The 16,264-nt window shown below is 36.4% G+C and overlaps 1 protein-coding gene across 1 annotated transcript; it reads right to left on the bottom strand.

The window, feature by feature from the left end:
* Nucleotides 1–9,648: 9,648 nt before the first annotated feature.
* LOC139853322 (cullin-3B-like) lies at nucleotides 9,649–12,042 on the bottom strand. The gene is made up of 2 exons (XM_071842695.1): nucleotides 11,789–12,042; nucleotides 9,649–10,953 (listed from the first exon to the last, which is right to left on the bottom strand). Exon 2 carries the CDS (start codon nucleotides 10,769–10,771, stop codon nucleotides 9,692–9,694), a length of 1,080 nt encoding a protein of 359 aa, XP_071698796.1. The 5' UTR covers nucleotides 10,772–10,953; nucleotides 11,789–12,042; the 3' UTR covers nucleotides 9,649–9,691.
* Between the last annotated feature and the right edge of the window lie 4,222 nt (nucleotides 12,043–16,264).

The following is a 16,264-nucleotide window of genomic DNA, read 5'->3' as shown; positions in this document are numbered from 1 at the left end:
TACTTAAACCTATGATTTCACCAACGTTTTCGTTGACAGATTTCTATGTTTTTCTCAGGTCCTTGAACGTTTTGTGATACATGCTTCCGCTCATTACTTTTGATACTTGCTTGGATGTCGAGTATACATGCATACGTGGAGCGTCTTTTGGCTACTTTTAAATTGTGTCGCATATGTTTCAATTGTACCTTAAACTTTGTAATGTAACTAGTTGTCGAACTACTTTGTAAACCTTGAAACATCTTTACTTTTGAAATTAATGCGACATACTTTTGGTCAAACGTTGTTTTAAAGACTTACGACCACGTAACGGGACCTAAGTAGACGGTGATGTCAATGACTATTTTGTCGGGTCGCTACAGATGGTATCAGAGCGTTAGTTGTAGGGATTTAGAGTTCATTGATGTCAACCCCGAGTCATAGGGTACATTAGTGAGTCAAGACTACAACCGGCATATAGACTTGAAGTAGGAATTACTTGAGTACTTGTGCATTTATACTCGAATGTTTCTACTAATATCTACTCTTATTTCATCTTAATCTCACGCTGTTTAATTTGATTGACGCGCCACCTTGACTTAGTGAAATAATGTCGAATGCACATGTGAATTAGGGTAATATAATTTCCGGGATTATATTACGGTGACTCATATGAACGTTCCGACATTATGACATAAAGAATTTAAGGTGAGTCAAGGAAAAATTTCCTCTCTATCCTTATTCCATATCATGATTAGTATTATTGAAAATAATAATCAACGGTATTCTTGTGTTTTGAAGGAACAATGCCTCCTCGTCGTGTGCCACGCCATGAGACACCCGAATAATCTCTACAGCGAATGATAGCCACCGCCGTGGATGCGGCCATGGCCGGTCACTCCTCCAACAACAATAATTACAACAACCACAACAACAACAACAATCAAGGGGCCGGTAACTCAAGCGAAGGGTGCTCCTACAAAGCCTTCATGGGGTGCAAACCTCATACTTTTGATGGGACCGGGGGACCGGTTACTGTCACTCGATGGTTCGAACAAACGGAAGCTGTTTTTAGCATAAGCGGTTGTCAGGACCAAGACAAGGTCAAATACTCTACTCACACTTTCGCCAGTGTCGCCCTCACATGGTGGAACACCTATGTACAATCGGTGGGTACCGATGAAGCTCACACCCTCTCTTGGGCCGACTTAAGGGAAAAGATGATCGTCGAATATTTCCCTCGTGAAGAAACCCGAAGGCTCGAACAAGAGCTAAGAACTTTAAAGGCGGTCGGAAACGATCTCAAGGCCTATAATCAACTATTTTCCGAACTAGCCTTGATGTGCCCAAACCTTGTGAACCCCGAATCTTTAAGGGTTGAACTTTACATGGATGGTCTTCCAAAGAGCATCAAACATGGGGTAATGTCATCCAAACCCACTAATCATCAAGAAGCTTTGAACATGGCCCGCAAATTGATAGAAACGTTGGAAGAAATTGTAGTGCCGGCACCTAAAGTCGAGGATAAGTAGGGTAACAATAAAAGAAAATGGGAAGCCCCCCAATCAAGCAACAACAACTTTGCCAAGAAGCCTTTCACCTCCGACGGTAAGAAGGGTTATGCCGGAAACCTACCTCTTTGCAACAAATGCAACAAGCACCACTTTGGTGAATGTGGCAAGCTAATTTGCCATCGGTGCCAAGGAGTTGGTCATAAGGCCAACGAATGTAAAAGTGTCGCCCCCATCGCTCGAAAGGGGCCCAATGCACCAAAGACGGGCACTTGTTATGAATGTGGCCAAACGGGCCATTATAGAAATGCAAGCCCGAAGAAGAAAGACAACCCCAATACGCGCGGCCGAGCTTTCAACATCAACACCGAGGAAGCCCGAGATGACAATGAATTAGTCACGGGTACGTTTCTTCTCAACAACACTTATGTTACTTGTTTATTCGATTCGGGTGCCGATAAGAGTTTTGCATCCAAGACTTTGACTCATTCTTTTAGCACTCCACCACTTCCATTAGATACCACTTATACCATTGAAGTGGCCAACGGGAAACTATTGAGTGCCGACACATATTACCGGGGGTGTATGTTAAACATTTTGGGTAATGAGTTTGAAATTGACTTGATACCCATGGAACTAGGAAGCTTCGATATAATAATCGGTATGAATTGGTTAGCCAAAACGAAATCTCACATCTTTTGTGATCTTAACGCAATCTGAATTCCTATCGATAATGGTGAACCTTTGATTGTTTATGGCGATAAGAGTTGCACCGGACTCAACCTTGTTTCGTGCCTTAAAGTTAGAAAACTACTCCGTAAGGGTTGTTTTGCGATCCTTGCCCACGTTAAGAAAGTCGAGTCTGATAAGAAGCATATCGATGATGTGCCAATTGTTAGTGACTTTTCCGATGTATTTTCCGACGAATTGCCGGGTCTTCCACCTCATCGACCGGTAGAATTCCAAATCGATCTTATTCCGGGAGCCGCACCCGTAGCACGTGCACCATATAGACTTGCTCCATCTGAAATGCAAGAATTGCAAAGTCAAATCCAAGACCTACTTGACCGTGGTTTTATCCAACCTAGCCATTCACCATGGGGCGCTCCGATTTTGTTCGTTAAGAAGAAAGACGGATCCCTACGAATGTGCGTTGATTATCGTGAACTAAATAAATTGACGGTTAAGAACCGATATCCTCTTCCTCGCATCGATGATCTCTTTGATCAACTACAAGGGTCTTGTGTATATTCAAAAATTGATCTCCGCTCGGGTTATCATCAATTAAGGGTTATGGGGGAAGATGTCTCCAAAACCACTTTCCGAACTTGTTATGGTAGTTATGAATTTCTTGTAATGCCATTTGGTCTCACTAACACACCGGCGGTGTTCATGGATCTTATGAACCGCTTGTGCAAACCGTATCTCGATAAATTCATTATTGTGTTCAACGATGACATCTTGGTCTATTCTAAAAGCGAAGAAGAGCACGAACAACATCTCCGACTTGTGCTTGAACTCTTGAGACAAGAACGACTCTATGCCAAATTCTCCAAGTGTGAATTTTGGTTGAAGGAAGTTCAATTTCTTGGTCATGTTGTAAGTGATCAAGGTATTAAAGTCGATCCATCAAAAATTGAAGCCATTAGTAAATGGGAGACTCCCACCACTCCTACTCACATTCGTCAATTCTTGGGTCTCGCCGGGTGCTATCGTAGATTCATCAAGGATTTCTCTTTGGTTGCTCGTCCTCTAACCGCGTTAACTCACAAGGGAAAGAAATTCATTTGGGTGACCGAACAAGAATCCGCATTTCAAATCTTGAAGACGAAGCTAACCACCGCTCCCATCTTGTCACTTCCCGAAGGCAATGATAATTTTATTGTATATTGCGATGCCTCGAAACATGGTTTTGGGTGTGTATTGATGCAACGAAAGAAAGTCATTGCTTATGCCTCTCGACAATTGAAAATTCATGAACGGAACTATACTACACATGATCTCAAACTCGGAGTCGTTGTCTTTGCACTTAAAATGTGGAGACACTATCTTTATGGAACCAAAAGTACCATCTTCACCGATCACAAAAGCCTCCAACACATCTTCCATCAAAAGCAACTAAACATGAGACAACGATGGTGGATTGAAACTTTAAACGATTATGATTGCGAGCTTCGTTACCATCCCGGGAAGGCAAACGTAGTAGCCGATGCCTTAAGTCGAAAAGAAAGAGCGGTGCCTCTTCGTGTCCGAGCTTTAAACATCACCATTCATACCAACCTCAATAGTCAAACTCGTGTAGCCCAAGACGAGGCTCTCAAGGATGAAAACATCTCTCTCGAACACTTGAACGTCCTCACCTCTCGATTCGAAGTTAAAGAAACCGGACTCCGATATTTCGCCGGAAGGATTTGGGTACCTAGTTATGGGGACTTTGGAAGCCTTATTTTAGACGAAGCCCATAAGTCAAGATATTCGATTCACCCCGGTGCCAATAAGATGTACTACGACCTTAAAGAACAATATTGGTGGCCGAACATTAAAAGAGACGTTGCTACTTACGTTGGAAAATGCCTAACTTGCTCCAAAGTCAAAGCCGAACATCAAAGATCGTCTGGAATACTTCAACAACCCGAAATCCCGCAATGGAAGTGGGAAAGGATAACGATGGATTTTATCACCAAACTACCAAGGACGGTTGGCGGTTATGATACTATTTGGGTTATTGTTGACCGTCTCACCAAATCCGCCCACTTCCTAGCCATGAAGGAAACCGACAACATGGAGAAACTCGCACAACTTTACATTAAAGAAATCGTAGCCCGACACGGTGTACCCTTATCGATTATCTCCGACCGAGATGGCCGTTTTGTTTCTAGATTTTGGCGTACCTTACAAGAAGCGTTGGGGACGCGTTTAGACATGAGCACCGCATATCATCCACAAACCGATGGACAAAGCGAACGCACAATTCAAACCTTGGAAGACATGCTACGAGCTTGAGTTGTCGACTTTGGAAAAGCTTGGGATAAGCACTTGCCTCTCGCTGAATTCTCCTACAACAATAGTTATCACGCGAGTATTAACGCCGCACCATTCGAAGCTTTATATAGCCGAAAATGTCGTTCACCTCTTTGTTGGGCCGAAGTAGGCGACACACAAATTACCGGACCCGAACTCATTCATGAAACAACCGAGAAGATCATTCAAATCCGAGATAGGCTTAGGACGGCCCGAAGTCGTCAAAAGAGCTATATCGACAAACGACGCAATGACCTTGAATTTCAAGTCGGTGACCTCGTAATGTTAAAAGTCGCGCCTTGGAAAGGTGTAATTCGTTTAGGGAAACGCGGGAAGCTAAATCCACGGTATATTGGTCCTTTCGAAATCTTGGAACGTGTTGGAACCGTTGCTTATCATTTAGATCTTCCGCCTCAATTGAGCTCCGTTCATCCTACTTTCCATGTATCCAACTTGAAAAAGTGCCTTGCCGAACCCGATATCGTCATCCCTCTCGAGGAGCTTACCATTGATGACAAACTTCATTTCGTGGAGGAACCGGTTGAAATTGTGGACACCTCCGTCAAAACGTTAAAACAAATCCGAATTCCAATTGTCAAGGTCCGTTGGAACGTCAAAAGGGGACCCGAGTTTACTTGGGAAATACAAGATCAAATGCAAAGGAAGTATCCTCATCTATTCGCGGATTCGGAAACACAAAATCCCGAGGAAGAAACAACGACTACTACGCCTACTTAAATTTCGGGACGAAATTTCTTTTAAGGAGTATGTAATGTAACATCCCGCCTTTTTCCGTTTACTTTCCGTTTAACTATTTTAAAGTCCGTTATATATTTATAACATCTCCCGTTGATACGCGTTTAAATTATCTTGTTTAGGTAATTCGCGCACCCGCAACCGAACTCGAGGGACTAGTTTCGCCAATTGAACAAAGATGTGACTAGATGGACTAGTCACACCCACCTCCTTTCTTTATCATTTTCATTTTCCATTTTCTTTTATACTTTCACATTTTTCTCTCAAAACCCAAAACAAAGAATCATCATCTATTTCAAATCGAGCAAGCATCAATCCAAACAAATTACGTATTCGGAATCCTTGCATCTTCCTCTTCGAATCCATACCAACTTTATTGCATTTGGGTAACTTTCTAAAATCACTAGATTTTGTGTTCTTGATGATTTTTACTTGTAAAAGTGTTAATTAGTGTCTATGGCTCAAGTCTAACATGAATATATGATTTATATGTTCGATCTCGTTATTTTAAGCAACTAGCATGAACTTGAACTTTGGTGTGTTTGATTTGGTGATTTGGTTGCTTGAATGTTGTTAAATGTTATAAATGCATGTATTAATTGTGTTACTAGCAACACTAGCTTCAATTTGAGGTGTAGGTTGACTTGGAAGGACTCCATAAACTTAATTGCAAAATTGTGATTTTGGGTTAGGGTTTGATAGGAGTAAAATGGATTTTTGATGCACCAAATGCTATGCAATGTTGTTTGTAAGTGTTTAGTTGTATTGTATGCGTAATTACCTACGAAACGGCGTATTATATGTGTGCATTTAATTCCCAAATCATCAAATTGCATTTATGAAATTGAAGCATTAATGATGAGCATTTATTTGATCATTTAATTTGGAAACTCGATATTTGCAAATGATGTTTTTGATTGATGAAACGTGTTTAGTTGTGTTCCTCGTCAAATTACCTTTTCAATGATATAAGATACGTGTTCTAAGTGTTTACAGTTTGTGAATTGTGCTAAATTGAAGATTGAATTTTGACTTGAACAATTGAAACTGACCAGGCACAAGACCACGTTAAATGTCGCGGCGCGGCCCTCCTTGGTCGCGGCGCGGCATTTGCCGTGTTTGGGTTCTGACCTACATGGTCAAAATTCGAAAAATGTTTGCTATGCTACGCACCTCCGATTCACATGTAACTTGTTCTAACATGCTTATATATGAATAAAAACCTCAGAAAAATAGTTCGGGACCCGACCCGAACGTGTTGACTTTTTCGTTGACTTTGACCCGACCAAAGTTGACTTTTAATCAAACTTAACCAAATACTTATGCAATCATTCTAACATGCTTTTATACTTGTACCTTGCATGAAACTTGATAATTTGATTCACATGCTATAATGATCGAGTCGTAACGAGCCATAGGACTAATTGAACACTTTGACCTATCGTGTTTACCGTTATTGATACGACCTATTTCTTTAGGTCAAGACTAGCTTTGTTCTTTGCACACGTTTACTTCTTGAAGTACTCTTTTACTCGGGCACTCAAGGTGAGATCATAGTCCCACTTTTACTCTTTTTGAACTTACATTTGGGATGAGAAAACATAAACGTTTCTTTTACTAAGTGAACACAAGTACAGAAAAACAAACATTCTACATACGAGTTTAGAACAAAATCCTCAATTCGATTATCATTAGTTACACTTGCCGGATCTAAGCGAGAACTTATGTTGTATGGATCCATATGGGTTTGACAAACCCTCATTCAAACGGTTCGCTACCGTTTACGAATGGAATATATTTTCGAGAAACAGTGTATGTTCTAACACTATTGTGATGGGGTTCTATGGAAGGAATGTTAAGCATTGATAATTGGGTGCTCGTGAATATTAACTTTTGGAATGTATTACTATTATATCAATGTTACAAATCTTGTGGTTCACTTGTACTTACTTACTTAAACCTATGATTTCATCAACGTTTTCGTTGACAGATTTCTATGTTTTTCTCAGGTCCTTGAACATTTTGTGATACATGATTCCGCTCATTACTTTTGATACTTGCTTGGATGTCGAGTATACATGCATACGTGGAGCGTCTTTTGGCTATTTTTAAATTGTGTCGCATATGTTTCAATTGTACCTTAAACTTTGTAATGTAACTAGTTGTCGAACTACTTTATAAACCTTGAAACATCTTTACTTTTGAAATGAATGCGACATACTTTTGGTCAAACGTTGTTTTAAAGACTTACGACCACGTAACGGAACCTAAGTAGACGGCGCCGTCAATGACGATTTTGTCGGGTCGCTACTAATTATAGTGTGTAATTTAATTCTAATTTTGATAAATTTTTAATTCCAGCACATCTCAAACAGGCAGAAATATTTGCAAGGGTTGGATTGTTGATTCTGGTGCAAATCAACATATGACTTTGTCTGAAATTGGTCTTTTTGATGTTGTTGATTTATCTCATTTAGATCTGACAGTTGGTCATCCTAATGGAACACAAGCTAAAATAACATGTGTGGGGAATTTAAAACTTCCTGATAATCTTGTTGTGTGTTAGCTTGTTTTCTAGGTCACCCGTTTTTGAAAATGATTTTATAGGCCACCTAAATTTCTCTTTTCGTGTTTTTAGGTCACCCATATTTGAAAGGGATTTTGTATGGGGTCCAAGTTCGGGTGTTGTTTCATACGCACCAAATTTAACAAAATTTTTATAAGAAAAATGTAAAAAAAAAAAAAAAACACAAATAATCAAGCTTTTGTTAATTAACATTATTTAAATAAAGATTAGTTGTTACCAAATATACGATTATTTGAGTTTTTTTATATATTTTTTAAAAGAGTTATTTAGATAACGATTTTGTTAATAATTGATTTACTTTCTAACATTAAATAAATTTACAACTCAGCAAATCAAATAGAGATGAACATGAAGATAAGGGTATAAAGAAGAATTTTCCTCACATGCAATGCACATGTGAAGAATTAACGGACTTATTTAACGGAAGTTTGACGGAGGGATGCTGATTGCAAATTTTTGAAAAACATAGGATTCTAAAGGTAAAAAAAACCCGAGCAACGCTGTTAACAATATATGATATAATACAGGGACCAACGGAGAAAAAAATCTTTTTTAAACTTTAATCAATTTGAGAAGTTGAAGGACGAACTTCACATGGGCTCCAAGAAGAAAAAGCTAGGAAAAATTAACATCCATAGCCCATTAATTATTTCATAGTATTATTTTATTATTATTTGATATGTGATATTATTGAATAAGTGGGACCAGTTTTTTTTTAAAGAAAAAATTAACATCCATAGCCCATTATTTATTTCATAGTATTATTTTATTATTATTTGATATGTGATATTATTGAATAAGTGGGACCAGTTTTTTTTTAAAGAAATGTGTTATAGTTGGTAGTGTTCAGTCTTTTTAAATAAATGTTGATGTGGCGCTGATGTGAAGTTGTCTTCTTAAAGAAACATGTCATGATTGAGAGTGGTTTAAGCTATGGTAAGAATATCGTGATTCGTGAACCCTTCAACAAAGTTAATTTTAGGATGATTATCAAATACCTATATCCATCCCAATTATTTAGTCCACGGATAGAAAACGAATGTTTTGTTGTGTGGATAATGTTTTGTTGATTTCTTTGAATAAGATTTGCTGTCATTTTGTTGATTTCTTTGGATAGTGTTTTATGCCTATTTAAATAGTGACCATCAAACATTAACCCTCTCTCACCATTAACATCATGAATCAGCCTATTAGATCCATATGCACCACCAAGACATCCACTCACACGTGACATCGCGAGTACAACTGATCCATAATGATCGATAGACTGATTCATGAATGTCATGAAGTTACAGTTTAAAAGATATAATTATCAACATTTGTACTGTACTTTTTGTTACTCTATAGTTTTATCTTTAACTTTTTAACTACATTTTGATTTTACATGCATAAAGTAAAGGTATAAAAAGTAAAGGTATAAAAGAATATTACCTTATTATTCTTAGACTATTTATAAAGTAAAGGTATAAAAGAATATTACCTTATTATTCTTAGACTATTTATCGAAGTGGACTGTTAATATACGACAACTCGAAAACAAAAATTGGACTACTTTATTTGGATGCAGGGAGTAGTATTTACCATAAGGTGGTACTACTGGAAATATATTGCATTTGGTTGTCCTACTTGAAAAGAAGCTAAAAAGGAAGATGCAAAAAGACAACAAATAAACCACACATAATATTTAACTGATATCAAACACATGTAACCCAAAGTCTCAAAAACTAAACTTGCACAATTTCAAGAACAATCCCAAAAGCAAGTTTGATACTACTGAAACCAAAACATAAACAAAACATAAACAAAAGTACTGATCACTTCAACCATATATGTACTATTAAACCTGTGAGGTCTTCATGTCACTTAACATAGCTTCCAGTTTCGAAGTAAATCGAGACCCGCATTCTTTTTTCAGCTTCGATATCATCACTTTCTCCCCATCTTCATTTACATTCTTGTCAACGCCCGAAACAAGCCTTTTTGCCATATGTTTTTCGTAATACTCCTCAAACACATCTTTCTTACTAAGATAACCGATAAGCACCATCACCTTATCTAGTACAATCGCCACGTCATCTTCATTCTTTCTTTTCCTAAGCATATCATCCACAAACAACGATATATAAACTGGGATCCGCGGGTTGCAATTAACCATATACTTAAACACAAAATCTAAACCCGTTTGAAATCCCACATCATCATTAAACGAAAGATGGATAATCTTTTCGTATTTATCTTTTTCGCCCAACAAGCGCCGTACAAAACTTACAGTATCTTTTACATTTTCTGGATTAGTAACTACCAGTTGGTTAACTGTTTTCTGAACGTGAACCATCATCACATCCCTCATTAACATTATCCCATCTGGCACCCTACGAAACAAGTTGTACATTCGCGCCAAATCATCATACATGTCACCCACAATCAAGGTAATCAATCCCGAGTCAAGTAAAGTCGTCATTTGATTTGTAACCGTTAAAACTAACAATAACTTCTTCATATTCGCTAAACTTTTACGAGCTATATCATTTTCAAAATCTAAGTAGTCCGAAATCCTCTCCATTTCATCATTCAAATATTTCTCAGTTTGCTTAAGATAATAACCACAACAATGATTTTTAACCATATCCTCAGATTGTGGTATGTATACGCAGCGCGTAATTTGTATAAAATGCTCTTCAAACACTTCTTGATAAACAGACGCACCAAGATCAATTAACATTTTCAATACACTTTTGAGTAAATCCCTGTTGATAGCTTGATCTTCTCTTTCGGTCTGCACCATTTCCATTAGCGCAAATGTGACATTCCCTTTGATATCACCAACATATATGACGTTATCGACCCATAATTTAGCTCCGAGTTCTTGAACATTAGCTTTGAGTGTATCCATGCACATGTAAACAGGCCTCAGCATGTGAAATGCTTTGTTATGTTTGGTCCAATTTTGTGGTCAACTCTTGTAGAAACAAAACGTAGTTGTTAGACCACGCTTGTTCGATGGATCTTTTCATTTCGTTAATGCGTGATGACATAGTTCTTACGATCCCATTGTATAAGTTTTGTCCAAGATTGTTTTGCACCAAACGGCTTGCGTGACTGCAGATACAAAACAACAACCAACTTAAAAAAATTAAAGGTATACAACAATAAGTAACTAACATGATTTTATTAAATTAATTGTGTAATCGGTTAGGGTTGAAATTGTCAATTGTTCAGGTCAACCTAAACATAGTGTTACCCAAAGGGGATATCCGCCCCACCTGGATTCAACGGGGAAAAAACTTTACACAAAAAAAAAATTACCAAAAAATAAGGTTTTTTTTAGTGTTTACCATGCTAACAATGAAAAATTTATTAAATTTTTACACCCGCTCCATCTATATCCGGGTTCAAATTCCGCCACTTAACCTACTTAACCCATCTAATTACTACAAAAGGTTGGGACCATAAGCGGCTTTTTGTGAGGACATGAAAGGGCCTTGGCCCCCAAAAAATCCGAAGTTGTCAAAAATGTTGCACCATAGAAGGCCCTGGCTATGAGCCACTAACCCAAACCAGGCCCTGACCTGAATTATCCCCCTATTATATTCGCTTTAGATACACTACATGACAACTTAAATATATTCCATCCATTTCGGCTAACTTATTCTTATTTTACATTTTACCTAAATTAAGAGTAAAATGAACTTTACCACTTTCTACTTATACTTATCTTTTTATAAAACAGACGATCAATTAATAACAACCCAATAATGTAACATACTAACATTGGACAATTTAAGGCGGGAGTATAATAGTAGTAGCCCCACATCTTGTCTATATACTCCGTAATATAATAACTATGAATATGCACGGAATCGAATAAATATATAAAGATGAACAATAGACAGTTAAATAAAGGGGCAAATGAAAATATAAAAAAGAAAAAAACCTGTAAAGATGATCGAAAGTAAGTGCAGTGGTGTTATCGCCATAAGCATCGTGAATAGCATCCTCGATTATCTTTAAACTGTCGTCAGCATCCCTCGGATCCATTTTCTGTACTCAAATACTCCTTCGATACCAATTTTGAAACCGCCTATTGTGATTTTAGGGTTTCTTGTTTACGAGTATTTAAAAAGAGATGATTGGGTATTTATACCGCCAATTACACGCGTAATTGTGCATTAAGAAATAGTTTACACTAATAACCCTTTAACAGTTACGGAAGATATACGGTGTAAATAATATTTATAAATAAATAAATAGAGTAATTTGCACAAATAGTCCCTGTGTTTGTAAATTTTGTTCATTTAGTCACTGCCATTAATTTGTTCCATTCACTAAATTAACAATTTAGTTTCAAATTAGTCCCTCATGCTAACAATAAGTTAATGGTCCGTTAAGTTAGATACATGTGTACATCACGTGCAATATTTATAAACCCTACGTACTTCAATAGGTAGTTTCAAAATGCAATAGGCTAATCCGTTCTCTTCCTAACATTTCGATTCAGAAGCTCACCTATGATCTCTGTTTCAAGCTCGATTAAAATGGCAGTCTATGATTCGATTCTTTCTGCTAAAATTCAATGGTTATTCACTTATTGTTGGTATCATTCCCCCTAGAAAGTAATTCTTTATTTTCTCTTTTATTTATGTTTAATTTCGATCTCAATATAAGCTTGCAAGTGTATATACATGATGGAATAGGGATGCTATTTTTACTTTTACATATTTTTGACCATCTCAAAAGATGCTATATCAATTATTGTATCTCAATTTTGTCACTATCTAAGGAATGCTTGGTATTTAGCTTATTAAAATAGATGACTGTGTAACATTTTGCAGTGGAAGTGTTGTTTAATTTGATATATAGCATTGTGAAATAAGAGTTGATTAACATTGTGAAATAATACTATTAGTCTTGATAATGTTAAGTCGCATTAATATAAAGATCTTACGGTGAAGTTATCACCGGATGATGTATTTTTGACAGTTGGTTAATCATAATCTTGATAATGGTTTACACAAAGAACGAGTCAAAACAGAAAGAGCTTCTTCAACAGCATGATCATTATGCAGACATGGAAAGCAGAAGGATCACCATAAGTCCATAGCATGTTTGTTGTGAGCTAGGTTATTTTTATGTGTTCTTGTTACTTTAATTATGTGAAGCTTATGTTAGTTTGGTACTTAGTGATGAAATCGGAATTTAGTGGTCAAAATCTGCTCTAGTGGTCCTCGTAGCACAATTCCGTATAAAGTATTTTATGATACCTCTTCTTATGTACCTCTCCTAATCTCATATGCCAAAGCTGGTATGAGACCCTATGCACATCAAGTTAAACAATATATTAGTAATAGTAATAGATGAACTGTTACACAATTTAAAATGATTTTATTATATAGCAACTTTTTGCATATCAGAAATGAATGTAAAATTACTTCCTGTATCTAAATTTGAATCATCACCAACACACATCAAGAACCATGTCCAAGACTCTGTTGTTTCAGCTTCAACCACCGCATAGGCTAGAGGATATATACCATTGTTAGGATCAACTCCCACAGCTGTCCAAAGTTGACCTGGATATGGTCCTCTTAAAAATGCACCATCAAGACCCAACAACTCTCTTTAAAAAGCTCCATATCCCGCTTTTAGTGGCCCCAAACAAACGTATACCCTTCTAAGTACCCGTGTTTCTAATGACGTGTTTGGTTCAGGATAAACATCTATTATGGTAGCAGTGTTCGGATTTCTTTGCTGCAGCTCCAAACAGTAGTCTCGTAGCCTTAAATACTGTTTCATGTAGTCACCAATAATTATCTTCTTTGCCTTTGCCTTGGCTTTGTAAGTTGTATTCCTCTTGATACCTAATTAATATTTTTTGAACATAATATCTTGTATTGCACTGGCATTAAGATTCGGATATGCAATTATGGTATCACCAATTTGTTTGGAAAGAAATATAAATGAACATTGTCTAAGTTCCCTCTTTTGAAGACATGTATGATCTTCAACTAAGATCTTGACCATCTAGCTGTCCTCATTTGACCTTTTGAGACGTGTAAAGTCCAAGGGAAAGTAGGTTTTTTCTTGAGTGTCCCTTCAAGTTTAATTGAGTTGTCTTTAACTACATCTCCATAACGTCTCACTCTGACCCTTAGTAAATCATTCTTCTCCGGCTTTGTGACGATCGCTCTAAATCCATATGGACGAACACGTCATTCATCGATTTCATTGCGAGGTATTTGACCTCTATATGATACATTTTGTAAAGATTGCATTCTTTTGAAAAGGTACACCATAAATGAATATTTAAATCAAAGGTTTTCGACATCTGATGATTTCTACATATAGACAATCACCGTAATATAATGGTTTACAATAGTACTTCCGTTGACAATGCAGTCAAAATAAGATACATGGTGATGATTTGGTGAATGCAACGTTTCCTTGAAAAATATGCCATGTAAGACTCCATGCAGATAGCTTGTCTAACATATAAGCAAACAGCGGAAGACTTCTAGGGAACCTGAGAATAAACATGCTAACAAGTGTCAACACAAAGGTTTGTGAGTTCATAGTTTTAATGTTTTGCATAATCTGTACATAAAGGTGGATCACAAGATTTCAGTTGTTTCATCCAGAAACGTTTATCAAAATATTCTACGTAATTAAGCACCCTGGTAACTAAACTTAACGTATATATAATTTGTACCCTTTGTATAATCATCTTAATAATACACGCAAACCAACGTGTATGCTTCTCAAATAGCATACGTCCGTTAAAAGGCTAGTGCTCTAGCTCGAACGGGGATATCAAGCCCTATGGATCCATATACTACTACTCGTGCCCACCAGTTCTTATAACCGGCAGTTACTAGTTACCAAAGCTAAGGGATTTTTCGGTTCAAACTCGGTGTAGAATTTAGTATGTACTTGTATCCATTGCGTATAAAATAAAGTGCATGTATTCTCAGCCCAAAAATATAGATTGCAAAAGCAATTAAAAAGGGAGCAAATGAAACTCACCTTAGCAGCACATAAAGTCGTTCACCGAAATGTGACCGAAACTTGGAATACCAAATAACCGTAGATCTCAACCTAGAGAACATATGTTGCTCAATAATTGTTTATCAAGCTAGGTCAGGTCACAATCCTAATGCTCGAGATCGACATACAAAAGTTATCAAAAGTCATTTCAAAAAGTCAATCTGACTCAATACAATAGTTGAATGATCATGACAATCGAAACACTTTAACATTTCACATAGTTTTCCAATTCTTGTAAAATTAAACTATAGTTTTTATAAGGCTTTAAAATATGATAAAACAGTCAATTTTGACAATTGATCAACAAAACAAAATGTGGGCTATATAGTAATTTATTTACTCGATTAGTCATATATAAAAATCTCATTTATCAATCTTATAAACAAGTTGTTTAAATCTTAATTGCATATTCAAAAGCAATTTCAATTAACGTCAAACATAATTCAGTTGACCATATCTTTTAATCCGTTCATCGAAATCACGCGATTTCTAAATTAAAAGTTATTGAATTTTCGCCAGCTTTCCAAAAACATGCATATCATATACCTTATATCAGTAATATTTGTATTAAATTCGTGATTCATCATAAACTATATAACGATAAAATTTAGCATACAAGCATGCATAAACATATATGTTCGAGCACTAGACATGGATACACTATTAATATATAAAAGATAAGATATGAATGCTCACGTATCAATATTGTGATTCAATATTGCAGGAAAGTACGTAGACACAACGGAGATGATAAACACTAGGTTTGACTTGCAAACAATACCCATGAACATTACCCATAACCTCCATAGCTATAACCCATAATTTCCTTAGCTTTAACTTACTTGAAAAACCATTTTGAAATCACTTGAACAGCACTCGTCGTAATATTTTATGTATAATACTAATAATAATAATATTAATACTATTGATAATAATAATAAGATTAATAATAATATTAATCTTAATAATAATAATAATAATAATAATAATAATAATAATAATAATAATAATAATAATAATAATAATATAAATATATATATTTATATATCGTGAGAGATAGAGTGTGAAAACTGAGCCAGAAGTCGAGCAATTTATACAACTTTTCCTGCCTCCAGCCACCATGCGATCACATGGGTTTCGTGGGCAATGGCCATGCGATCGCAAGGCTCCATTGTCCAGCTCACATTGTTTTGTTTTGTAGTTTGTCGACATAATTTTTAATTATATATATAATATATAATATTTATAATAATTATATATATATTATATTATATTCTCGTGCAACGTTGACTTGTAATATTAGTTCCGATATCTTGTACGTTTACGTTCGACTTATGTCCCGCTTCCGGTTTCTCGAATGCATTTTCGT

This window comes from Rutidosis leptorrhynchoides, chromosome 6 (genome assembly GCF_046630445.1).
Source record: "Rutidosis leptorrhynchoides isolate AG116_Rl617_1_P2 chromosome 6, CSIRO_AGI_Rlap_v1, whole genome shotgun sequence".
Classification (NCBI taxonomy): domain Eukaryota; kingdom Viridiplantae; phylum Streptophyta; class Magnoliopsida; order Asterales; family Asteraceae; genus Rutidosis; species Rutidosis leptorrhynchoides.
The sequence above is the reverse complement of the archived record's forward strand: the minus strand, read 5'-3'. Positions and strand labels throughout refer to the sequence as shown.

Bases quoted from the DNA above. Each gene is read 5' to 3' on its own strand.
- LOC139853322 (XM_071842695.1), bottom strand. From the start codon at position 10,771: ATGCTGAGGCCTGTTTACATGTGCATGGATACACTCAAAGCTAATGTT.